Consider the following 25,327-nt stretch of genomic DNA (forward strand, 5'->3'; position numbering starts at 1 on the left):
TTCAGGGTTTTTTTGTTTTCAGGTTTTCTGAAATGTTATAATTGGCCACAAAAGTCTACATCAAATGAATAGATATCGGTAATGCATTATTTGGTTTCCAGCCCGCGAATGGTCTGACTAAGACTAATACCAATTGTTTTAATATAAATGTTGGTAACTTGAAGCTTTCTTTGTTCCAATCCTCACTCACAATTGTTTTGGTTACAGACCGTACTTCAGATACAAACACATTCATTGAAATGATTGACGGCGAGACCTACTACACCGTGGTGCGGGCAACCAACGCTCTGAACATACCCATCACACTTCGCTCTGATGGAATCACCATAAAACGAGACCCACTGATACCTGGTCAAGTTTACGATGGTCTCCTTGTAGGCTTTGATCTAACCTACCAGAAAGAAACTGACACCATATCGGCAAGCTGGAGTGGCTTTGGTCAAGGAATGCCCATACAGGAGACAGTTGAATATACAGGTAAATTCTTGGTCACTTAAGCCCTTTTCACACGACAGCAATTTAACAAGGGTCCCTTGCGAAATTTTAGCATGGTTGCGAAGTTTTACCAAATGCATCTCGTATGAAAGACCAGTAATGTTTTTACTGTCCGTTAAAGGACGTTAAGTTTGAGATATCACCAGGGACCTTGGCAAATTAAAACAATGTGTCCTGTCAGACAAAGTGCAACTTGTAAAATATAACAACCATGTTTAATTTAAGCGATGGACCCCTGCTGTCGTGTGAAAAGGGCTTTAACCCAACTATTTTGCCCTACCTTGCTATTTCTGATACACTTACTGTTTTGGGGGTACATATTTTAGGAAATGCTGAGATGACCAGAGATCATGTTACAGAGCAGGCTGTTGACTATTACGAGGTTGCAGTGGGCACCGATCGTCGCTACCCAAAGACTAGAGACAACACAGTACCCTTCACTAATGTTGGTCAGAATACATCGGTCACCTTCAATAACCTTGATCTACAGGCGTTGACTGCTACGTACTATGTGACGGTCAAAGGTCATAGTGCAAGCTTCTCTGCTGCTGAGGTCACGTCAAGTGGTATACATGCTGGTGTGGATAGTAAAATTTCCGGTAGGTTTCGTTATTTATTTTTTTACTTTCTTAACTTTTATACTTCAAGCATTAATTTAAGTCTAGTTTTTTTATGCAAGTCATCATGAATTTTGGTTCTATACTGACATATGTAAATTTTCTGAATAGTTGCTTTGTTATTATCTAACAACGCAAAGAATTAGAAATAATGACTAGTTTTGTTTTTGTCCAACCAGCTACGGAGGTTAAAATACCAGAGTTTGTCAATTCGCTCTCCGAAGTCAAACTCCAATGGGAAGAATTCGACTCAACCTTCCCCATCTTACTCTACTATGTCGGCCTGGGCAATGCCGCTTCGGCTACTGTGTCACCAGAGAACATGGACTGTTTGGACATGCTGCTAGCAACGGATGAAGCCAAGACTACGTTTAATGAAAGAAAGATGCATTTTGTTGGCAAGGATACCTATCAGGAGATCAAAGGACTGAGTCTTCAGCAAGAAGGTTCATACTTCGTGACAGTAGTTGGTGAGTTATATTTCACTGTAGACTAAGTTCTTTCCTTGCAGTTGTTCCTGAGTAGTAGAACGGCTTTCTGTTGGTGTGTTTAGTGTTTGGGAGCCAACTTGTGGGGTATTTTACACAATTGAACAATGGGCCCCACAAGGGAACCCTTTGTTCAAACTAGACCCCACAAGAAAATTATTCTATCTCCATTATTCAAGCAGTGAATGATTCTAAAGCATTTTTTCTGTTTAATTCTTTTATTTAAGGAATGAACGAAGGAGGGCAGTGTAACTCTTCTACTAGTCACTTCTCGGTTGATATCACTCCGCCCATTGAGGGGCGCCTTCGTGCTGGACCCTTCTATGGCATGGTAAGTTTTTTTTACCTTAATCAAAGTTATCCTAAATTATTTCATAAGCAATATTATGGAGTGCAGATACATAGAGGATCTGATGAAGAAAAAACTATTATCCTTTATAACGAAACCCTCGTTCATTATCGACCCGCACAAAGAAGGTTGCAACATTGGGTTTATACTTTTTTACTAATTCCCCACGCCCACAATATCCCAATTAAAAAAACAGAAGTTTAATAGATCAAGCACAGATACCAATTGGAATTGTATTGTCACAGATAGGTTTTTTTTTCAAATTACAACAGATCAAATGATACAGCGGGTCGCTGGATTGAGGGCTCACCATTCATTATTATTTTTAATAGTTAAAAAGCAGGTCGGTTCTTTTCATGACTGATGAGAAGTCTCTCGAACCCTGAACATCTTCTCCGGGCTAGTAGAATAAAGCAAGAAACTCTACCTGGCAAGTAGATACACACATGGTGTTGCCGCAAACCAAATATACGTTGATACATCACCATGCAATGCCTCAAATCCTATATATTTTTAATCTGTTTTTAATAATAGCCAAGTCTAGGAATACTTCTTTTTTGCAGAATGGTTATTTCACCGAATACCTATAAAAAGAAATTTGGATCAAAAACACTTTGTGCTGAAATATTCTTTCATTTTGACTCCTATCAATGCTATTGTTTTGGGTTTTTTCGTGACAGCTGGTGACATACACAGATAGCACTGAGTCAATACATGTGGCATGGGAGGACTACATAGATGAAGAAAGTGGAATTAAATCCTTCAATATCCGTCTTCTTGAGGCTGCATCTTGTAGAGTGGAAGACAGCGGTAACCTTACTCCTGTTCCTGGTCAGGAATGGCTGGTTCTTGGCCCGGGTATCTCGGAGTTTACCTATGTAGAGTTGAGTTTAGTGGTACGTTGGTGTGTTGTGCCTCTCCACCTTATGTCTTTATTTTTAGAGCTCAAAGCAAATGTTTTTAAAGTGTTTGCTTTGGGAAATCTTCGATGATGAATTTAATTTTTCGGGCGCACAAAATTAATGGCCTTGTGTTTGATTAATAATGATATTGCTGTACTCGAGAAATAACAAGAAAATCTAATAATATTTGAGAAAAAGTTGCTTTACTGTTCTAAATTGTTTAAACAGTTTTCTGTTCATGTTATATGTTGTATTTAGTTACCTGTGCATGTTTGTTGTGTTGTCATTTAGCCTTCAAAAAAACTCTGCTAGGGTCGAAAGGTCTTCTTTTTTTGCATTTAAACCATCGGTCATTTCGGTTGGTAGGTTGTTTGCAAAACCTCTAATTCTAGTTCCTCAATTTACTTCTCATAGACCAACCACCCGTATTTTGTTGAGCTAGAAGCCGTGAACCGTGCAGGGGATAGCACTGCAACCAAAGTAGGACCAATCTTTGTGGATCAATCAGAGCCTAGTTCTGGATTGGTTGTGGATGGAGACGACTTCATGATGGATCTGACAGATACGTATAGTAGAAGTCAAGTCACTGGTGAGTACTGAATGAATTCTTAAGATTGTAATCTATTCATTGAATGTTTAACTATGATGACAGTAACAGTTTCTCAAGCTGAATTTTTGTCCAAACGGGAGGAACTTTTAAAAACATTTTAAAGTTACTTTCTACACTGCAAATATTTTCTTAGCGGTAAATAATTATATTCATCTGAATGAAAAACTGTAATTTAAATATATTTTTAACTTGCATGTTTAAGTTGTTATCTTGTCTGGAAAACAGTATTGTTTTTTAGCACACAGATTTATCATTGATAGATTAATTTAATACCAAAATACACCTATCCATCGGACATTCCCATTCACCAACAAGTACTCAATCATGCAATTTACCACAAATTATTTTCACGTTGTGTCCTTTATATCAGGAACAATCTTACATCAGCCCAATCCAGAGGGTCCACCCTGCCCTCTGACAGACACTTCGTTCACTGATCCAAGGTGGCGGGCTTTGGATTTCAGCGGACTTTGGAACATGAGGATTGACAATTGGGATATAGAGTACCAGAATCAACAGGTAAGATACATGAAATGTCATAGTGAATGTCACTACTCGACTAGTCGCAACAAACTGCAAGTAATTTACATGAAATGTCAATAAATACCCGTTTTTAACCAGACTGTCATTATTATTAATGGTTTATTTTAATCTGAATAAAAAACAACCAAAAGGTTGACAACATTCAAATTTACAAAGTTTTTACAGAATTAAGAAAAATGGAATTAACAATAAACAGGCAAAATCAATACATAAATACACAAAAATTTAAAGAAAAAAAAAAAAACATTATCTGGCAGAAAACACGGCATAAAAATGGCAAAAACATACATAAAAAAAACAGACAAAAAGTTTAAAATTTGCCAAGCAGCCCCAAAATCTATTTCAATATTCTAGCTAATGAGGGTAGCGTGGATTTACTATAGCGCTCAGTTTTGCATTTAGGTATTTGAAAGCTAGTAATTGAGGCTGCTCTGAGATGCATGTTAGTGGTGTTAGATCTGGCAAGAGGTAGTAAGTGACAAAATTTCATGACAAGATCTTTGTATTTAAAGTCAATTTATGAGGACAAGAAGGCTGAGATTAGCAGGTCACTGTCTCAGACATACCATGGACATACTGAGCTGGCAGTGAGCAGGCTGGTGTTTTGGGCCCCTACTCATGGTCGCTGTTCCCGTGGCAGACCACCAACCACCTTTGTGGACACCTTTTTGGTGCCGGGACGGGAAGAGCTGCGTACAGCTGGAGGACCATCATCCGATTCTCCGCATCGACTAAATGAATGAATGATTGAAAGTCAGTTAATGATTGACATAGAAAGTTCTGGTTTGACAATGCAATAACTTAGATCAAATTCTTCTAATATGAAACAATTCCAACTTTGGTATGAGTCAGTAATATTTTCATTTGATTGCTTCTCTTAGGTCTCTGCATCTGATGAAAGTCTGTCTCTCAAGATGGAGCGAGATACAAGAGGACCCCGTATGCTCTCCGGAGCGTATGTCACTAATGCACAAATTGTCAGCAGCTCTGAATACGAGGTAAGGTTCCCCATATAAAACGTGGAAGTGGCAAGAGGGTGTTACATTAAATTAGTCGTCATGATTTGTTTTCCCTTGCAAACCAATTTGAAAATATACTCCAACCACTTTTCTTAAAGACACTGGACAATATTGGTAATTGTCAAAGACCAGTCTTCTCACTTAGTGTATCTCAACATATGCATGAAACAACAAACCTGTAAAAATTTGAAATCAATCAGTCGTCGAAGTTGCGAGATAATAATGAAAGAAAAAACACCCTTGTCACACGAAGTTGTGTGCTTTCAGATTGATTTCGAGACCTCAAAATCTAATTCTGAGGTCTCGAAATCAAATTCGTGGAAAATTACTTCTTTCTCGACAACTACGTTACTTCAGAGGGAGCCGTTTCTCACAATGTTTTATACTATCAACCTCTCCCCATTACTTGTTACCAAGTAGGTTTTTATGCCAACAAATTATTTTTGGTAGTATTTACCACCGATAGTGTCCAATTCCTATAACTGTTTAGGCCTATATTCAGATTATTTTGTTTCTCAAACATTCAGTGAAGGTGATAAGCATAGAGATTGTTTACCCCACGTGTAAGTAACTCTCTTCTTTAAACGAAAGAGTGGTTTTACTTGTTTACCAATACTACTTGGGTCTTTGCATCAAAGCTTTTCAACTATTTAAACAGTTATGATTGGTACTGTTTGGTTTTAAATCTGCCAGTTTGCGACGATCAGTGTTTTTGGTCATTTTTTTTTGTTCAGTTTGATCTATTAGCTGCATCGTCAGACCTTCGTAGCGTCACAAGTATTTTGTTCTGGGATGGTCCAGACAGAGTGATCGGAGAGTATGACTTTGGCGGAGCTGAGAACTGGCAAGAAGGGATATGCCAGTGTTGCTATGCAGTACCCTTCTATCAAGTAAGACATCAGACATAAGAAATGTTATTACCCTAAAAAAATACATTGCTCGCACAAGTTTAAAAAGCACCACTAATATCAAAGAGCTGCAAAGGGAGGATACAAATATTGCACAAGAAACAATGCACAAAAATTTAAGAATAAAATCCATACACACCATTTTTCAACTTTAAAAACGATTTTGCAAAAATCTTTTCAAATAAAGAACTAAGAAGCACGGCTCACACCGTTTTTCCGAAATGCGAGTTTAGTAATCGTCGTGGCTAACAAACTTCAGATATTTTTTGGGGGAAATGACAACTCATCGATGGGGAGAGAAGTTTTCAGAGCGCAGCACCGAGGCTTTGGAACTCCCTAAACTGTGAAACTTTAAAACTCACTTGGCATATTGGCATATTCAAGACAAGTTTAAAAACTCATCTACATAAAGAAGCACTTTGTATTTTGTATTTTTTTTTTTGGGGGGGGGGGGTATTAGTTTCTTTGCTAGTTTGTTGTTTTTGTACAGCAGCGCCATGAGCGCCGCTTGCGGCGGATACCGGCGCTTTAATAGTGTCAAATATTACGATTGTTAATAGTTGAAATGTTATGAAATGTTGCTTTATTATCTATCAACAGTCGGACTGTCCTCAATGTGACTGTACAAATTTCCTGGGAATCGACGAGTCAACCTCCGACTATTCATCAGTCAACAGCACAACAATTGATTTGATGACCACAGAAACGGCAGACATAATTACTGCCGATGAAGCGGCAGACATGACCACTGCTGATGAACCGCCAGACATGATCACTGTTAGCTCACCTCAAGTAAACACGGATGTAGTTACAATGGCTACACGAACACCATGGACCATTCGTAAGAAAGATGCAGACGGTGACGGCATTTCTGATGAAGATGGTGGCAGATGGACTACACAGAGAGCATGTGGTCTGCAACTGCATCCAAGTAAGTAACTTTTTCTTCAATTCTATCAATGTGACAGACATGCCAGTGGGCCAATAATATGTACACTAACTCCTACGTTGAAAGGCTGGCTGCACAGAGAGCCTGTGGTCTGCAACTGCATGCAAGTTAGTAATTTTTTTCGGAACTCTTGTTTTTTTTTCTTTGATCCTTATCTTTGTGAAAGGCATGCCAGTAGGACAAACATGTTGACTAACTCCTAAGTTGAAAGGCTGGCTGGAATAACTCATCTAACTTATTTATTGGTATTAAAAACATTTCAAAATTCACAGCGAAACGCCTAACTGTATTTGAATTACAATAATTACAATAAAAATGTTAAAATTATAGAGATATATATGAAAGGCACAAAGGCCACAAAAGACCTACGATAAAAACACGGAACACCAAGAATAAAACAATGATTATTTTAAGTTACAACAAAAATTACAACAAGGACAGGACCAAAGCAATTACATGAAAATGAACCAGCCAAATGTGGAAATGATGAACGTTAAGGGTGTTTAAAGGCTTTAAAAATGGCTATCAGCATAAGACCTCTGATTTTTGAAGATAACTTTTTGTAAATGCTATTTTTATTTTGCTTTGTATTTTTTTAAGAAGATATTTTTTTTTTTTTTTTTTAAATTAAGATATTTTTAAGGAACATAAACTCAAACTTTCTTTTTCCTCAAGCCTCAGTTATAATGTGCCTCTATTTGTTTTTATTTCTACCTCAGATGGCAACGCGTCACAGGCAGTATTGTGGTGTCGCTATTTTGAAGATGAATGGCCGATGACATCACAGTCTGTAGATCTTGACTTTGACCCATCCATGGAGGAACACCACTACTCTGTTCATTTCAGTGTCATGCCATTTGATGCAAAAGAGGTACATTTATTTGTAACAAACATTGTTGTAAAAGCGCTATCCCCTCAGCAAAACTATGAACCCTTTTCTAACATCTTGAATTACTTTCTTTGAAACACCAATTTCAAGTACACATTTTGTCTTCAAACGTTCAAACTACTTTCCTCATCAATACTTTTAAAGAACCTTTTTTATTGTTTTAAACTGTTGGTATTGTGGACACATTTCTGAACAAATTTCTGTAGTTCGACTTGCTGGAAAAATTTCTTAAAGCCATTGGACCCTTTCGGTAAACAGTATTGTCCAAGGCCCACACTTTGTGTATCACAACTTCTATATCAAATAACAAACCTGTGAAAATTTGGGCTTAATCGGTCATCGGAGTCGGGAGAAAATAACGGGAAAACCCACCCTTGTATCCGCACGTTTCGCCGTGTCATGACATGTGTTTAAAATAAATCCGTAATTCTCGTTAACGAGAATTGATATTGTTTTACTGTTTTCTCAAAAAGTAAAGCATTTCATGGAATAATATTTCAAGAGAAGTATTTCACCACTACCTTCTGTAAACCCTGTAAGTTATTTGTAAATCTGTGAACTTTTTTTTTTTTTCTGTACCGAAAGGGTCCAATGGCTTTAATGAATAATTTTCAAAAACAATGTTGATAGGACGAGTGTTCAATAAAAGTCCACATCATTTTGTTTATTTGCTTTAATGGATGACACGCTGTATAAATCTCAAAATCTGGACAAGGTTTAAAATATTTCAGACGTGAAGAGCAGTCATTTTCTGTATAAGATGCAAGTGGCTTTTGGTTTTTGTATTAATATTTGTTATCATACTCTGACAGGACGAGTGGTCATTTAATGTGTACATCGATGGCAATCTTCTCTCTTCTTTGACCGGTATCCCTGTCATGTCTTCATCCACCAAACTCATCCTTCATGTCTTCAACAAAGATAGCTTTGTTACTGATCTAGATGACCCATTCAACCCACCAACTGCTACAGCAACCATCAAAAACCTAAGGTAATAGTTCCTTTTTTCCTGACAAAATCTGTGGCTAAAGGCCCGGTCACACAGGCCTCGATAACGAAACGAAACGAAAACGAGAACGAAAACGATAACAAAAACGAGAACGAAAACGAGAAAGTTAAAAATGAACGCTCTCAATTGGTTGAGAGGGCGTATTCTGCGTGAAGCAATTCAATTGCGTCGTTATCGTTATCGTTTTCGTTTTCGCTGCAGTTTGACTTGGCCTTCGAACTTTATAAATGGATTAATTATTCTCTTTGCACAGACTTACAAAGTTGTATCACTGGATCATAATCATTTTAAGGCAAAATACACTTCATAAGACTGAAATAGAATAAAGAAAACAACAAATCATTTGCTTATACAGGATGCCTCCAGATGCTAGTATGCTATGCCGCTATGGGTTACCATTCAGAGCGGGTACCAGTCCTGTGTCCAGATATTTCGCTGGTGTCGGTAGTGAAGCGGGGAAAACCGACATTGTGGCATATGAGGAGGTAAGTTACTTAAAGAGTTTGTGTACTTTTGGAGGACTTAAAACACAATGTCCACAGATTTACATCAAACTTAAACAGTTTGAAGAAAATGATGGTAGAAAGCTTACCTTATAAAACAATACTTGTGGTGATGTAGTTTTTGAGAAATAATTAAAACAATGTCACCAAAATAGTTTTCATCTAAAAAGAAATTACGACTAAGAAAACTGAAACTTCTACAGGTAAATTACAGTTCATGTTCAATTACAGTAAGTAGGGTTTATGCCATTGCCCAAAACCATTTGAAGTGTGGCCTCCAAAACATATTGGCAGAAATATTGGTGTTTCAAAAGCTAAATTTTACGTCCAGTGATCGTCATGCAACTTTTCAGTCTTCCACTAAGAAACAAAAGATTTATGATTTGACTGTACACTAAATTAATTATTGTGTAGTTTGACTGATTTACACAGAATGCACTAATAAAAATTGTTCTGTGCCCCATTGTTTAGAAAGTTTCATTTTAAGAGTATTTTAGGACACCAAATATTGGAAAAGAAAAGAAAATATGGACACACAATTAAGTTTCACAAGATTAAATGTAGACATGGGCTCAATTTCATGGAGCTGCTTAAACACTTAAAGGAGCTAAGCTCAACAAAAATATGCTCACCAGATTAAGGTTACCAGCCAAAGTACCATGTCTCATGTACAGATTGTGACGGGTATCCTGCTCATTTGCTAAACATAAAATTGTTAAGCAATACCTTCTGCTTAAGCAGCTCTACCAAATGGGACCCTGATGTTTAGTTGTGTATACATTTTGCCTATAGATTTCCCGGCCGTGTGTACCGTGTATCAATCCATGTGATTGGTACCAGTGTAATCAGTCATGCTCCATGGAGGAAAGCTCCATCACATTCACACTCACCAACCTGGCTCTGCCGAAGTTGGAAGTCCTTAACACCACAAGGAACGACACAAATAATACTTCTTCTGCTTCTGAAGAGGATGGCTTACCTTCTCCTTTCTTCCTGACAGGTATGGTGGTTCAGTAATAATTATAAGTAGTTTTGAGAGTCAATAACTCCCGGCCGATTTTGTACACCCAGGTAGTAGTTCAAAAGCATGACAGTTCTTTTCAGAGCAGAGAAGTCTCCCGAATTCCGAAAATCTACTCTGAGGTAGTAAAATATTAAATATACCTGGCAAGTAGACACACACACGCACACACAGGCATTCTTATGGTGCGGACCATGGACTTCTCTTTGTTCTCCCATTGTTTGGACATAGTTTATTTTTCAGACGTCCCCATTGGTTTTGTACACAAAATCTACCGAGGACTGTCCCCGGTGTGACTTTTTCCCGGATTCCTTTTGTTAATGTCCTCGGTTATCCAGTAGACATGCCCATATGATGTTACTGCAAACCAGTATTGATACCTCACTATGCAATCCCATAGAATAAAAGGTTATATATGAAGAAATAATTCTGAGGACACTATTGGTAATTACTCAAAATATTTATTAGCATAAAACCTTACTTGGTAACGAGTAATGGGGAGCTGTTGATAGTAAAAGACATTGTGAGAAACGGCTCCCTCTGAAGTAACGTAGTTTTCGAGAAGGAAGTAATTTTCCATGAATTTGATTTCGCGACCTCAGATTTAGATTTTGAGGTCTCGAAATCAAGCACCTGAAAGCATACAACTTTGTGTGACAATTGAGCTCAAATTTTCACAGGTTTGTTATTTTATGCATATGTTGAGATACACCAAGTGAGAAGACTGGTCTTTGACAATTACCAATAGTGTTCATGTCTTTAATTTCTTTATGTATCTCCGCAGTTAAGTGTGTCCTAGGGAACGGTCAAGAAGCGTCTTCATCTTCGAATGGTTTCTACATTGACGATACACCGGCAAAGCTAGACGTATTATTCTACGTGGATATCAATCGCAATGCGAATGAACCAACAAAGTTCCAGTCTTCAAATTCCACAATTCAGGTCTTGTGGAGTTTCTTAGACATGCAAAGTCAAATAAAGGTAAGTTACTTGTATTAATATCTTTAATGATGCTGCTGCTGATTTCTCAGTTAAGTTGTAATTGAAAGTGGGGGTTTTGGAAAGTTGTTTGGACTCTGTACCGCCGCAGGTAGAGACTGATTGGACAGGAAGGCAAATTGATTCGAACAAGTTTCTGTCAAGTATTGCTTTGGCATAGTTTCTGATAAATAATGCTTTGCTCTTTGCAATAATTCAGGAACACTATTGGGCCATTGGAACATCAAGAGGTGCTGTGGACTTACAAGATTTTGTCAATGTTGGGTTGAGCCAGACAGCCTCCAATAGCAACTTGGAAGGACAACTACAACACAATACATCATACTATGTGACTGTGAAGTGCATCAATGGAGCTGGATTGGAGACTGTGGTAGAATCTGATGGTATGTAACGAGACATAGATATAGGCAATGGCAAATTCCTTCATTCCGATATAATTTTCTGACCAGGGATCTTTGGAATGCATTCGTTTATCCACTCATGTATGACTCTTTCATTTGACTCATTTTATCACTCAAGGTGTAACGGTTCTCTTTGAGAAACCCTCGGTGGATGATGTCAACACCACCTCCATGTTTAGTCAGAAGTTTGAAGAGGAAGTCTATCCACCTGACGTCCAGAAGAATGACGACCCAACAAAGACAGGCACCTCCTGGTCCAAACCTGAAGATGAGTCCATCGATCGATATGGTACAACTGTTTTCAGTGTAAAAAGAACTACAATTCTGGCCAAAATGCTTGGGCCACCCCCTGTCCACTTCCCCTGACAATAATCATTCTTTCCCCGACCCCCGCTCAATGTTGACTGAAACGCAGAAGAAGACCAAGAAGACCGTACAACAATGAGAACCAACATTGAAAGGGGGCAGTGGGGCCCAACGAGAAATGGTCGGGGTTGTAGGCTTATAGAATATTAATATGATGGTGTTTATAAAAGAAACAGCCAGCACCAATCTAATGTTAACAGCAGTATAGACAAACATGAATTGCTATTCAGGGTTTTTGGGGAGTCAACATTGAATTATTATTGTACTTTCAAAAACAAAAAGAATTTTGGAACAAAATGTAACCAAATCATTTTATTTGACAGAGTACTGTGTAAGCAGCTCAGCAGAGTTACTGGATGACATCGTCCCCTGTATGGTGGTAGGTACCAATGCATCAGGTTCGGTGGCTATAAGAGACGGGATGATTATTGTTACGGCTGATGACAGACAGGAGGTGTTCAACCTCACTGACTTCCAAGCTAATCGAGAAGACAGTGATGAGATGACAAGTCAGCAAGATGCGAAATTTAACATGGAACCTGGGAAGTAAGTCAGCTCAAATAAGCAGTCAAACTAGTCAAAGAGTCAGGGATGTCTTATACTTAATTCAAAGCCACTTTTGCTGTTACTCATTTGCCATTCATACAATAAGAAGCAATGCAGGCAGAATAGAAACTCCAGTTTTATATTTGGGTAAACTACATTGTTATAGTAATTATATGCATCTTGACATATTACCTAAATATGAATTGCTTGTTAACTGTTTATCAACTCTTCAGCAATTTTGTAGATGTTTTGCTGTTATATTTGTAAACAATCATGTTTTTCTTTTGCTGTTTTGTGTAGATGTCTGTACTCTTGGATGAAGATGTGTAACCCTGCTCTACTTTGTCGAACACTGCCAGCAGGAACGACCACTGTTTTAGGTGAGTTGCTCTTTTAACCCTTCGGGTAGCCACGGAAAAAATGTATGTAGGCATACATGAGACCCACTGGGAGCGATTGGCAGGCAGATTGTCTCACACGTAAATAACTGTGTTTGGGGGCGCACTTCTTAATCTAATGGTCTAAACAGATGATTGAAGCATTCTGAAAATTTATCCTTGTGAAAACTACATGTATTCAAATCCAAAAGATTAAGTTTGTATGCAAACTTAGATTGTTTTGTGCACATTATAATAGGTCCATATACCTAATCTGCCATGTATAACCTTGCGTTCCCAATTCTTAAAAAAAATCTCCTTTTCTTCACTTGATATTTCACAGGAGAGGATGACATGATGATGACGTCAGCAAACGGTACAGATCTCGCTCTGGCATCTCCACAGAGTAACAGAAGACGACGAAGGAGGGCGCTAGACAACAATTTTGAGTTCGCCATTGCTACAACAGGCGGTGAGTCGGGGAAAATGTTGTGAAGCACAAAACAAAACGAAACTTTAAACAAAAATACGAAATAGTAAGAAACATGCCTTATAAGGGTAAAAGTACGGGATATCAGATGAGCCAGCAAAAGCCATAAAATATCTCTTTAATTGAAGATAAACGTAACTTCTTCCCATCTGTTGTTATAGACACAAAGCAGAGCATTATTAATCTCATTTTATGTTTATGTTTCTTACATATCCAACCCTCCTTTACTAATGCGTCACAGGTCTCCAGGAAGGTGGTTCGTTAATCCTTGGTCTGCTGGATGGGAATAAAACCAATGAGGATTTTACATCTGATGCTAATCCAGATTATGTCTCCTACATCAGTAATCCCCTGGACACCATACAGAAGACATCAAGGATTCTACGAAGAAGGTATATATTGGTCTTCTAATCTTGTCTTTGCTTGTTGAGAAAAAAATACAGTAACTTAAAAAAAATTATTACATGTGATGGTAAATTAAAGTAGTGTTTTTTGGTAATTGAAATAAAGATATATTCCTGTCATTATAAGAAGTAAACTTTCTCCTGAAGAGAAGCAGAGTATACTATTCGAAACGTCGAGACCAAACCGGCTCTTCTCAGAGCCAACACTCCCACAAAAAGACATGTACACATGGTTGTACCCGCAAACTTAATACTTATTTACAGTTTCTTACTAGTGAAACTTTTTTTAAATTTTTTATGGCAGATTGTTTAAATTCTTCCATTTTCAGGATACGTTTTGTGTATGAGCCTCTCTTCTACGTGACCAGCCTGGGGCAGACTGAGCTCCAAGGTCCAATGATAATCAACCTCACTCTCAACACACCAGGAAATTGGACAGAGGCCAAGCCAAGACTGGTTTATTGGGACAGTGGTAACGTTGACTATCGTTGAAAGTTTTAGGTCAAAATTACAAAATGCCGAAATGTACTTTAAATATCACTTAAAGGGGAACTGGCCAATACTAGATAATGAGTGAAAAATATAAGTGTCATAGTAAGACACAGTGGAACAGTCAGAGTAAATAAATTGCATCAACAGCCTAATTTTTATTTAAGTAGAGATTAAATTGTCGTATGATCAGAACTATAAGGTCATTAATGACAATTTCAAAAGATTTATGTTTTACTTTGCCAAACAAATACTTTGAAGACCACTCTTGATCAATAAACCCCGCTTATCAGGAGCTCAAAAATATGCAAAAGCAGCTTCACGAAGTCCAATATACAAATTGCACTAAAGACCTTAAAAGTAGACGCAATGAAGCTTAGAGTAACGCCTCTATTTGTTTCAGATAATTCTGAGTGGCGAGATGTCGCTAAAACATGCAGTGATGTGGATCGGCTGACGTACAACGAGGGAGACAGTCTGCTCAGTGTGGAGGTACGCCATTTCTTCTAAATAGCAAGTTAAAAGAGATTCAGTTGAAGAAGTGATTCAGTTGAAGAAGTGATGTATACCGGTACCCAATTGCACAAAAATGACTCCATGAAATACTGCTCGGATAACAATCAGTTTCATTTATTGATTGAACATCACGCTGGGACATGAACATCGTACAGTCTCAATTTGTTCGTCAAAAAATCTGTTTCCTTTCTGAAAGTGGAAGGGAAAAAAAACGGTTTTACCTTGTTTTTAAAAAATGTAGTGTTTTTAATCACTTCGTGTAGTAGGGCTAAATGACTTTGTGTAGAGCTTGTCTGCGTTTATGTAAGTTCAAAGAGAAATGCAGCAATTTTTTTGTAATAACTTTGGGTGGATGATTTCGTACCAGGTATGTGCAACTAGAGAAAGGACCTCGGCAGCAGGGAATCGTCAACGCCGCGCTACAGAGGAACCTTCTTTCTTTAGCCATGAGACTGAGTTTGCATTGGCGGATGTACTCAATACCATCCCAAACGACCCGCCAGAAATCACAAATCCCGTGGGCATCTTCACAATGGATGAAGATGAAGGTAGAGTGATGATACATCCTTTCCCAATTTCACAAAATGATAAACACTTTTATAATTTTACAACGAAGACAATCACTTGCAAAAAAAATGGAAATAGAAATCAAACAACGAGATATGTAAGTTATATGAAGCAGTAAGTTTGAAAAGTACATTCAGCCGAAGATTATCAATTCATATCCTTTTGTTGCAGTCACCCTGATCAATGTTATCACACATTTTTATATTTGTTTTTCAGGCACACTGGAATACTCTTTTGAGGCTTCAGACCCTGACGATGATGTCTTGGTCTTTGAGCTGGGTCTTGATAATGAAACGACACTAGGATCAGCAACCATCACTGAGGATGGTGTCTTCTCTTTTACACCATGTCCTGACTGCCATGGCAGTTTCACTTTCCAACTTATTCGTAAGTATGGCAGGCTCCAAACTGGCGGCTACGGCTGTTGCTAAAGGTGTAGCTAAGGACGTCATATACCTCATCACATGATGACGCGGAAATCTAGCCGTAGCCGTAGCCGTGCCGCCATTGCTGATGAGGTCAAACATTGCACATGTGTACACGCGCCACGGACAGCTCTAATAAGGACATTTTGCACTGTATGCTGTCTGAATTTATTTATGTGGGGTGCATCTTTATTGCTGTTCGTTAAAGCCCGTATACACTTTCGGTACAGAAAAAAAAATTAAAAGTTCACAGATTTACAAATAATTTACAGGGCTTACAGAAGGTAATAGTGATAGACTTATCTTGAAATCTTATTCCATGAAATGCTTTACTTTTTGAGAAAACATTCAAACAATATCAATTCTCGATAGCAAGAATTACGGATTTATTTTAAACACGTGTCATGAAACGGCGAAACGTGGGGAAACAAGGGTGGGTTTTCCTGTTATTTTTTCCCGACTCCGATAATCGATTGAGACTAAATTTTCACAGGTTTGTTATTTTATATATAACCGAAAGTGTCCAATGGCTTTAATAAGGGCAGTGCTTGAGTCGTGTGACATCAAGTTAAAGGTTTTTTTTTAAGATTTATCATGCTAATACAAGAGTAACTAAATAGTTAATCTTATTCTCCACACCATGCAAAGCTTCAAACGGCATTTATGCTGATACAAGTGGATGTGATTTTGCTATTTAGACAAAATTGTAAAAATAAAAAATAAAATAAATAAAAAATGTTTGTGTATAGAATTCACTTCAACAAAGGTAATTCTTCTCGTCTCAGATTAAAACTAATCATAATTTTAAAAAGGTAGTGTTCTCGTAATGACGTTTTTACATGAATTCTTCGAACTCATTGGTAATCTGCATGCATTTTTTGGATAACAAAACATTTGCTATAGACCTTATGCATTGACGTCATACAGCCGCCATCTAAGAGGAAAAACGGTGAAGAAACAATTGAGGGCGCCCTACTGAAATGACGTCAGGTGCATAAGGTCTATTTGATTAAGTCTTTCTTTACAATTTTTTCCTTTTCTGTTCCTAGTGAGAGAGATACAGACATTGGTTGAGATCGAACCTCTGACTACTGTTGTTAATATCTCAATGGAGGTCAACCCAGTCAATGACAATCCATTCTCTTATGTCGCTCTGAAGGGAGAATTTGCTGGTAATGGACGGGAAGCAACAGTAAGTAGATTTGACAGGCATTAAATAATGCATGTTTTTCCTATGGACAGTCAGAGCAGATTTAAACTTAACGTTTGTACGTTACTGGTTCTTTTCAAAACCATCAAAGCACATAATATAATAAAATAAAGACGAATGGTGTAACTGCAAGCCAAAGATGTCCCACCAGGAGAAGTGTCAAATCACAAACAACAACGAGGAACATAATCTACCCAACAAGTAGATTTACACGAGGTGTTACCGCAAACCAAATTACACAACGAAACTCGAGCTATTCATTTCATTAAAATATAGTGTATCCAACAGTTTTAACATTTTCGTTATGTGAATTTGTTGTTATGTTTCATGTATATTTCTTATATTTTCTGATTTGTGTGTGTGCTCCTATATTCTGCATTTTCGGATAGTTTCCCTTTTTATCTTTTGCCTTGCTGTACACAAAACCCGCAATCCCGCATTTGGCAGCCATGGAATTGTTGTGTATGAACGAATATAATCATCAATGAATGAATGAATTAACCCCTTGCACGCGCGTCACACGCGGCGACTGATGCCACGCTCACCTAAAAATGCGCACTTCACTGATTAACACACATGGGTAAATAGGGTAAAAGAAAAATGCATAAAATCACAATTTAGCACATGAAAGTGTTGAAGACAATACTATTAATTTGTCATGCTGTGGTTGACACCTTTTATATTAATTTTATACAAGCTGATATTCAAATCAAAGCCTGGTATACCTTCCCATCAATCACCTACACTTTACATATTTGTATGGCAGCTAACAGTAGAGCAGAACACAGGAGCCAACATTGCCTACAAAGACCTGGAGGTCATGATAGGTGCCTATGACGTTGACACCAATGATAACTTGACGCTTCTTATTCAACCACCAACGTATGGTGTCCTTACTATGAGAGATGAGGTTAGATCAATCCCGCAGAGACAGAACTGCACTCAACTTCCTCGTAATATCACAAGTCAAGAGAATGTACTACCGTGTGGGTTGGAAACACCTCAAGAAGCGGTGAGAATTTTTAATTTGTTTTAGCAATCTTAAATAAATCTTATGTTAAAACAGCAATACAACAATTACAGCTTGTATATGTGCACATAGTGACTGACAAAATATGCCAGAGAATATGCGTTTGCCCGGTTCCAATGTTCAAACTAAAAACTACTCTATATATTTCTTGAAGTTTCCTTTGGAGAATAAAGTTAACAGCCCTAAACCCTTTCAAATTTAGCTGCATTAATGATAGGAGACTGCACTTGTAAACTGATTATGTTGTACATACACTATTAATACCATAAACAGAGTCATAAACAGACAAAGTTACTATATATGGTGTTGGGTTATCATTGAGTTGAGAATGCCTCAAGTAAATCCCCCCTGGAAGCTAAAGGGTTGTGATACCTTTTGTCTTTGGCCATGACATGAATCCTACTCACTGTGAACAAAGATGACTAGAATATAATTTATCTGTAAAAGTTTCCGCTTCATAGTCGTCATGGGTGGGTTTTTTTTTTGGTTTTTTTTTGAGGGGGGGATGTGAAAATCACTGAATGATGCTTTCAGAGTCGCGTTTAGGCTACGGTGTTACTTTAAAACAAAATAGTTAATGGCCTGACGTTTCAACCCTAGCAGAGTCTTTCTCGAAGGCTACATGACAACACAACCAACATGAACAGGTAACTAAGTGAAACATAAGCAGTGAAGTGGAAATACATGAATGTGGTTAGAAAGCATACATAAAAAAGCAGGGGTAAACAATGAATAGGGGGACAAAAGGGGGATGAAGGGAAGGGACTGGCTTGACCACAAGCAAGAAGATGGAAACACAAAGGACAAAATCAAGAGTATTTTTTTAGTATATATTAACCAGTTACGTTGTACATGCTAAAATAAAATGTTCGTCTCCTGAGACGAACGTTATTTACGTGACACCTCAGCAAGTAATTTTTTAACGGAAGCCTTCATTATCTTCAATCCGTGTAAGTTTAATGTAATTTTGTCCTACAAAATGTACCCAACGATACCTTTTAAGATTCAATCGTCTTGACTGCCAATCTAATCTAATCTAAATAAAGTTTGGATTTGGTTTGGATTTCAGGAGATGATGAGTTGGGTATCATCTACGTTTAGCTACACCCCTAATCACAATCTCCATGGAAAGGACATTGTCCTAGTTTTGAGTGAGGATAAATCAGGCGCGGTGTCTCAACTACTGACGATAGAGATTGCAGTCTTGGTGAATCCTTGCATCAATGAGGGAGTTTGCGGAGGTATTTATTTGATTCATTTCACGTCAATTCCCGTTCCAACAGATAATCAAAATAACAACAACAAAGAACAGTTTTGAGGGAAATTGGAAATGGGGGCAAAACCAGAAATGCCAAAGCTTGTAGGCGTGCCCAGACAAACAACAACACAAATGGACTAACATAAGCATAAACAAGTATATATAAGATAGGTATGATGACGGATGCAATTTCAGAGGGATAGCAATACACAGGACTTAGCGTGGGGGTTCCATTGACAACAACACATGGTATTTTCAGGCCTAGTTACTTTCAAAATCTTCTGAAAATTGAGAGTTGTTTTAAAGCCATTATACACTTTTGCACAGAAAGAAGAAAAAAAAATCACAGATTTACAAATAACTTACAGGGTTTACAGAAGGTAGGGTGAAAGACTTCTCTTGAAATATTATTCCATGAAATGCTTTACTTTTCGAGAAAACATTAAAACAATTATCAATTCTCGTTGTCGAGAATTACGTATTTATTTTAAATACATGTCATGACATGGCGAAACGCTCGGAAACAAGGGTGGGTTTTCCCCGTTTTTTTCTCCCGACTCCGATGACCGATTGAGCCTAAATTTTCACAGGTTTGTTATTTTTTATATCAGTTGTGATACACGAAGTGTGGGCCTTTGGACAGTACTGTTTACCGAAAGTGTCCAATGGCTTTAAATGAAGATCAAGAGAGCATTTGGCCAGGTTTGAAGACATTCGTATCTCTCTCCCTCAGGACCTGCTGATGATCCAGACTGCACTTCTCCAACTCGCAGTTCTAGTTTTGATTCTTATTTCTGCATCTGTGAATCGGGATGGGTTGGTGACTTCTGTGAAATTGACTATGACGAATGTACATCTGCACCATGTGAATTCCCGTTTGTCTGCTACGATCTCTTCAATGGATTCGAGTGCGCATGCCCGTTGTCCGACCCGATGTGTAAAGGGCTTGATTGGAGGTCAGAGTTCATTTAGATATAGCTCAGTTTTTGTGTTTCCATTTAAGTTGACAAAATATCGCAGTAGATGAATAAAAAAAAATAAGATCACGTTGTTGATACCTCTGAAAATCAAGCTAGTTTAGTAAAGAGAGACACAGGGTGTGTGTCCCTATATCATACTTAATATTAAACAAAAAACATTTTAACTGCTATAAAGGGCGCAGAAAATATTAGCCCTACTCTACTTAAACTACTGAATAAAAAGCTATACACAAACTGACTGTATTGCAAAGGAACTATACACAAAAGTGTACTTTGAACTTAATGATGCAGAAGCGTTGAATGTGTAGGGATGGATTTGTTTTTTACTTTACTTATTATTATTTTTTTTTCTTAGTCATTATTTCCCCCTTTATAAATAACATCGCATGAGAAATTTAAATGACAATATTTTGCTGAAAAGACACAAAACAAAATTGCGTTTTTTAAAAATTCTAAAAAAATATATAAAAAAACCTTTTAACCTGAAAAATTGTCACTTTACCTTTTTGATTCTTGTTTTTTCTTCTTGAAGAGTAAAGATTGTGATCGGCGTTACCTGCACTGTGTTTGGATTATTTCTGATCACTTTGGTTCTTTTCGTCTTCTACAAAAAGGGCTATTCTAAAAAGTAAGTGAAACCACACAATGCATGAACTGTTTCGGCACATTATTCAATAAATAACTTTGCCTAAGCATGTTTGCATAAAAGTTACGTATTACAAAACAGTGTGATACACAACTGGGCCCAATTTTAATAAAGCTGATAAGCACAAAAATTTGCTTAGCATGAAATTTCTTCCTTGATAAAAACAGGATTACCAATCAAAATTTCCATTTATTTGTAATGCTTGTTACTGGTATTTAGCTGTTGTTTGCTTATCCTGAAAATCACGTGGAAATGTTTGGTTGGCATTCCTGTTTTTTATCAAGGAAGAAATTTCATGCTAAGCAAATTTTTGTGCTTAGCAGCTCTATGAAATTGGGCCCTGATTAAATGACCCAAAAGAGCTCAAGCATCCTATAGAAAACATCGTGTAATGTATTCGAAGCGCCATGTGTATAAAACACCACTTTGAAAGTGTTTGCATATTGGGGTGCGTTGGCCGAGTAGTTTAAGAGCATCAAACTTAAGTTCTGCTGGTTAAGTCTTGGAGTGTGGGTTCGAATCCCGGTCGTGACACGTGTCCTTGAGCATGATACTTAATTGCTTCTCTTCACCCAGGGGTATAAATGGGTACCTGCGAGGGTAGAGGTTCATATTGTTTATAAAAAATTTGGAGCGCTACGGTTGCCTAAGCTGTATTCTCCCCAGGGAGGTGAGAAAGATAAAAGCAATGTTATCTGCCCAATGACCAGCCGTCGATGTCACCAAACTCTTCCTAACTTAGGATTAATCTTAGGACTTAGGACGGGTTCAGTTCCGTATCCTTATACGTAGGACGCATTGATCCCATCCTAAGTTAGGACGGGTTACTCGTCCTAACTCGAGTTTTAGGACGGGTTACTCGTCCTAACTCGAGTTAGGATTGATCCTAGCGTTTCGTGAAATCGGCTGCAGGGCACTAATGTAAAGCGCATTGAGAAGGTTATTGGAAATGCGCTTTATAATAACTTTAATTATTGTTCATATTTATTATTTATTATTTTTTTTTTTGTAATAGGTCCCGCGTTCATCCCAGCCAAGAAAATGAAGAGCAACTTGTACAGACACGGAGAAGCGAGTCTTACAATTTCGAGAATCCAGCCTTTCAACGTGATGATGACATCGATGCTTCTCCACCGGTGGTGCTGTCTCAAGATGGACCCTTTTCTGCTCCTCCGGGTCCCTCTACCGTCTCCCCAAGCACTGCCCAGTCACAGGGGTCACCACTGGGCTCCTCGGCATCCATGAGGTCCGATGAGTACAAGTCTGGAAGACCCCGCTCTCGTAACGGCCGATCAAACTCCGTAGGAGTTGCACCGTTGACTGATGCAGAAGCAGAATACCCCGTACATGATGATGTTGAAACTCCTGGCTCCAAGTCCGGAAGATCCAGCTCTCGTTTCGGCCGATCAAACTCCGTAGGAGTTGCACCGTTGACTGATGCAGAAGCAGAATACCCCGTACATGATGATGTTGAAACTCCCGACTCCAAGCCCGAAGCAGGGCCCTCTAACGAGAGCCCAGTCCACGCTGAGAAATGGGCGGACACCACAATGCCGAAGGGTGGCGGCCCCGGAGATGAAGTCAACGCCGTGGAGATGATGGAGTGGAACAGCGTCACATGCCGTTGGGGAAGACCGGAACAGGTTGCTGATGATAAGGTCACAGGCACAGGGGGTTGGTTCGGGTCTTCCTCGAGAGATGGTCCAATCTCATCGAAAGAGGAGACAGCTGGCTCTCCGATTCAGGTATGAAAAGAGGGAGGAGATGTTTCTCTAGAATTATCCTCGCACCTGATTCGACTACCCACTGCTGTTTCTAGGTTAGGCTTGAATGGGTAGTAGTCATGTTTTAAGCCGGTGTCCAAGAGAATTCGGTCTGCCGGAGATTCGATCCCCCAATGGGAAGTTAACATGGACTGAGGAGGAGGATTCAACAGAGGGCGCTATTAGAAGTAGTTTGTACACAGTTTGCCATATGGGGGGAACTCAATCTTCGGGGGGACAGAATCTCCTTCCACATCGGTAATATATTACCGTCTTACAAGTTACCACCGCTACGTTTCTTAACGTGGCGAGTCATAATAATACAGGTGGATTGGTGGCGCTTTCCATCATGGCCGCCACACGAAGAAGCGACTTCTTCAATGAGTAGTCGATTTGGGTTCTCCTCAATACAACAAAACAAAAACTTTTAAGAAATGTGTAAGACAATGTGGAGCCGATACGAACAAAAAGATACAACACTTTGTGCTGATACTTTCAGACTTTAATCTTAAAAGTTGTTCTTTATTCAAATTTGTCTTTTTCAGCTTCCTGGATCTATGGTCAGCATCAAAGAAGACGAAATGACTCCTGAAGATATTGAAGAGACAGATATGGAATAATTCATCTTAGATTACTCTCGGTCAGATAGTTCAAAAATGTTTCTATCAAGATTTTTAAAACAACATTAATCATTGCTCAACAAGCAAAACACAAGATTTATTTTAATAAACCTCACATAAAACTTCTTGCAAAAAAATAATTAAGCAATATATCACATTGGAGAGAAACACATTCGGATGCATACAAAAACTACAAAAAAAGGTTAACAAAGTTAACCCAAATTCAAAACACTTTGTGATCAAATGTTTCAATTTTAAGCTTTAAGATTCTTCGAGGGCACCTTGCTCTATAAAACAAAATTGGTTCTCCTAAAAAGTTTGGGCTTAAAATCAAAAGACTTATCAAAAGTAAACAATTCTTGGGTTGACATTGGGTTGACAAGTAAAACATGTTAACTATGTTAACTTTAACTCGTTCGTTTTTAGGCCAATCTTTTTATTCAATGTTTTCCCTGGTGTGTTGTGGTCTGATTTAAGATTGTTATGCCAATGAAAAAGAAACCACCATGCCGGTGCCTCTGAAAATAATACACTTTTGTTGTTTTTTTATCACACCGATGCTTCAGTTAGAGAAGGTCAGAGGTTAGAGTTCATTGCACTAATAGATGTCACTTAAACGATGAAACAAAACCTTGAATATCGAAACGTGTGCCAAATGCATGAGGTCAAAAGGAAGTCAATTAGATGTACGAATTGTTGGGAAGTACACAGACAATGATTTAAATACACCCTAGATGGTGTATGATCTAATGGGCTTTCAGACATTTACGTATAAATTAGACTTACAGTTCAAACAAGATGTTTTAACGTTTCTGAATCTGATTAAGCTCAAGAATATACCTTTTATGACATCATTAAGTAGGGCGCCCTCTTGTTGGGGTCAAATAAATGTACCCATCTTTCCGTAGACTGGTTCCCGTCTCTATACGCAAAATAAAGACATGCACTGATTTTATTAACCCAATGGTTTCATTGGATAAAGCAATGGCGCACGATATTCAAATTTGTTTACATCCCCGTGGGGACACCTTTTGTTCTGCTAGGTTGCCCTTGGACTTTTTAATGCTAAGCGGGGCAAAGTGTAGCTTGATCATCTGACGTCACGTTTCAAAACTGGTGAAGTACACCATAATTATACCTGCCTTGATCAACGCCTGGTGGATCCTGCCAGATGAACCTTTGACCTCACAACCATTCCACACGAAGATTAACAGTCAATTCACATGTGTATATGTGCACATGGTTAATTAAACCACATTTAATTTGATGCAACATAATGCACACTCAGAATGCAGCAGACAATCGAAAGTGAGCAGATACACAACATCACGTTAGACCAATTATAACACAGGCATGGAACGATTACGTCACTGCATTTATATCCAATGAAATCATATACATGTAAAGTGTCCAATGAAATGATTTCGCCTGTAAGACCAGTGCATGGGGACCATTCTTTATATAATGAAAAATGCAACTAAACCATTCCGTCCAGCCTACGTGTCTTAATATAACTGGTAACGCTAAACGCCGCGCATATAATATGCACAGTTTCTGCATTATGAGAGGAGGAGTGATAAATTCCGGCGTAAAGTATACTAATAAGGGAGAATTATTCTACGTCTTGTTTGATTTTAATCTCATAAAATAAAATTATTGGAAAGATATTTTACTCAGAATGGAGAGAAATTATAGACCAAGTAACCCTTCTGTACAAAAGGATGTCCATTCCATGTAGTTTTCCTGGCAGGCAAGACACTGAACAGGTCATGTGGAAACAAATGACATTTTGTCTCTTAATTTTCAAAGAAATTGAAGACTTAAAAAACAAGTAACAGCTGGCCAAGTTTTGCGATGTGCCTCCGTTCTGCATATCAACAATTAGACCGCGCAGTTTTAATACAATCTAAGATTGTGTTTGTTCTTCCATTTGGCTGT

The 25,327-nt window shown here is 38.2% G+C and overlaps 1 protein-coding gene across 2 annotated transcripts in view; it reads left to right on the forward strand.

Annotated features, from left to right (window-relative positions):
• LOC139944971 (uncharacterized) overlaps window positions 1-24,232 on the forward strand; it is an 86,586-nt gene extending 62,354 nt beyond the window's left edge. For both annotated transcript variants that reach the window (XM_071942170.1, XM_071942171.1), the window contains exons 93-124: window positions 208-477; window positions 822-1,094; window positions 1,292-1,582; window positions 1,828-1,931; window positions 2,630-2,845; window positions 3,266-3,440; window positions 3,832-3,980; window positions 4,886-5,002; window positions 5,758-5,913; window positions 6,532-6,862; window positions 7,600-7,751; window positions 8,582-8,760; window positions 9,134-9,263; window positions 10,074-10,281; window positions 11,087-11,283; window positions 11,501-11,684; window positions 11,821-11,991; window positions 12,392-12,614; window positions 12,915-12,994; window positions 13,335-13,463; window positions 13,723-13,873; window positions 14,215-14,357; window positions 14,778-14,866; window positions 15,258-15,438; window positions 15,674-15,844; window positions 16,932-17,074; window positions 17,859-18,104; window positions 19,192-19,363; window positions 20,114-20,336; window positions 20,893-20,988; window positions 22,022-22,751; window positions 23,315-24,232. In XM_071942170.1, the coding sequence (XP_071798271.1) occupies window positions 208-477; window positions 822-1,094; window positions 1,292-1,582; window positions 1,828-1,931; window positions 2,630-2,845; window positions 3,266-3,440; window positions 3,832-3,980; window positions 4,886-5,002; window positions 5,758-5,913; window positions 6,532-6,862; window positions 7,600-7,751; window positions 8,582-8,760; window positions 9,134-9,263; window positions 10,074-10,281; window positions 11,087-11,283; window positions 11,501-11,684; window positions 11,821-11,991; window positions 12,392-12,614; window positions 12,915-12,994; window positions 13,335-13,463; window positions 13,723-13,873; window positions 14,215-14,357; window positions 14,778-14,866; window positions 15,258-15,438; window positions 15,674-15,844; window positions 16,932-17,074; window positions 17,859-18,104; window positions 19,192-19,363; window positions 20,114-20,336; window positions 20,893-20,988; window positions 22,022-22,751; window positions 23,315-23,389 (6,155 nt within the window). In that variant the 3' untranslated portion in view covers window positions 23,390-24,232. The remainder of the gene's footprint in view (window positions 1-207; window positions 478-821; window positions 1,095-1,291; window positions 1,583-1,827; window positions 1,932-2,629; window positions 2,846-3,265; window positions 3,441-3,831; window positions 3,981-4,885; window positions 5,003-5,757; window positions 5,914-6,531; window positions 6,863-7,599; window positions 7,752-8,581; window positions 8,761-9,133; window positions 9,264-10,073; window positions 10,282-11,086; window positions 11,284-11,500; window positions 11,685-11,820; window positions 11,992-12,391; window positions 12,615-12,914; window positions 12,995-13,334; window positions 13,464-13,722; window positions 13,874-14,214; window positions 14,358-14,777; window positions 14,867-15,257; window positions 15,439-15,673; window positions 15,845-16,931; window positions 17,075-17,858; window positions 18,105-19,191; window positions 19,364-20,113; window positions 20,337-20,892; window positions 20,989-22,021; window positions 22,752-23,314) is intronic.
• Window positions 24,233-25,327: the final 1,095 nt, after the last annotated feature.

Source organism: Asterias amurensis, chromosome 12, assembly GCF_032118995.1.
Source record: "Asterias amurensis chromosome 12, ASM3211899v1".
NCBI lineage: Eukaryota > Metazoa > Echinodermata > Asteroidea > Forcipulatida > Asteriidae > Asterias > Asterias amurensis.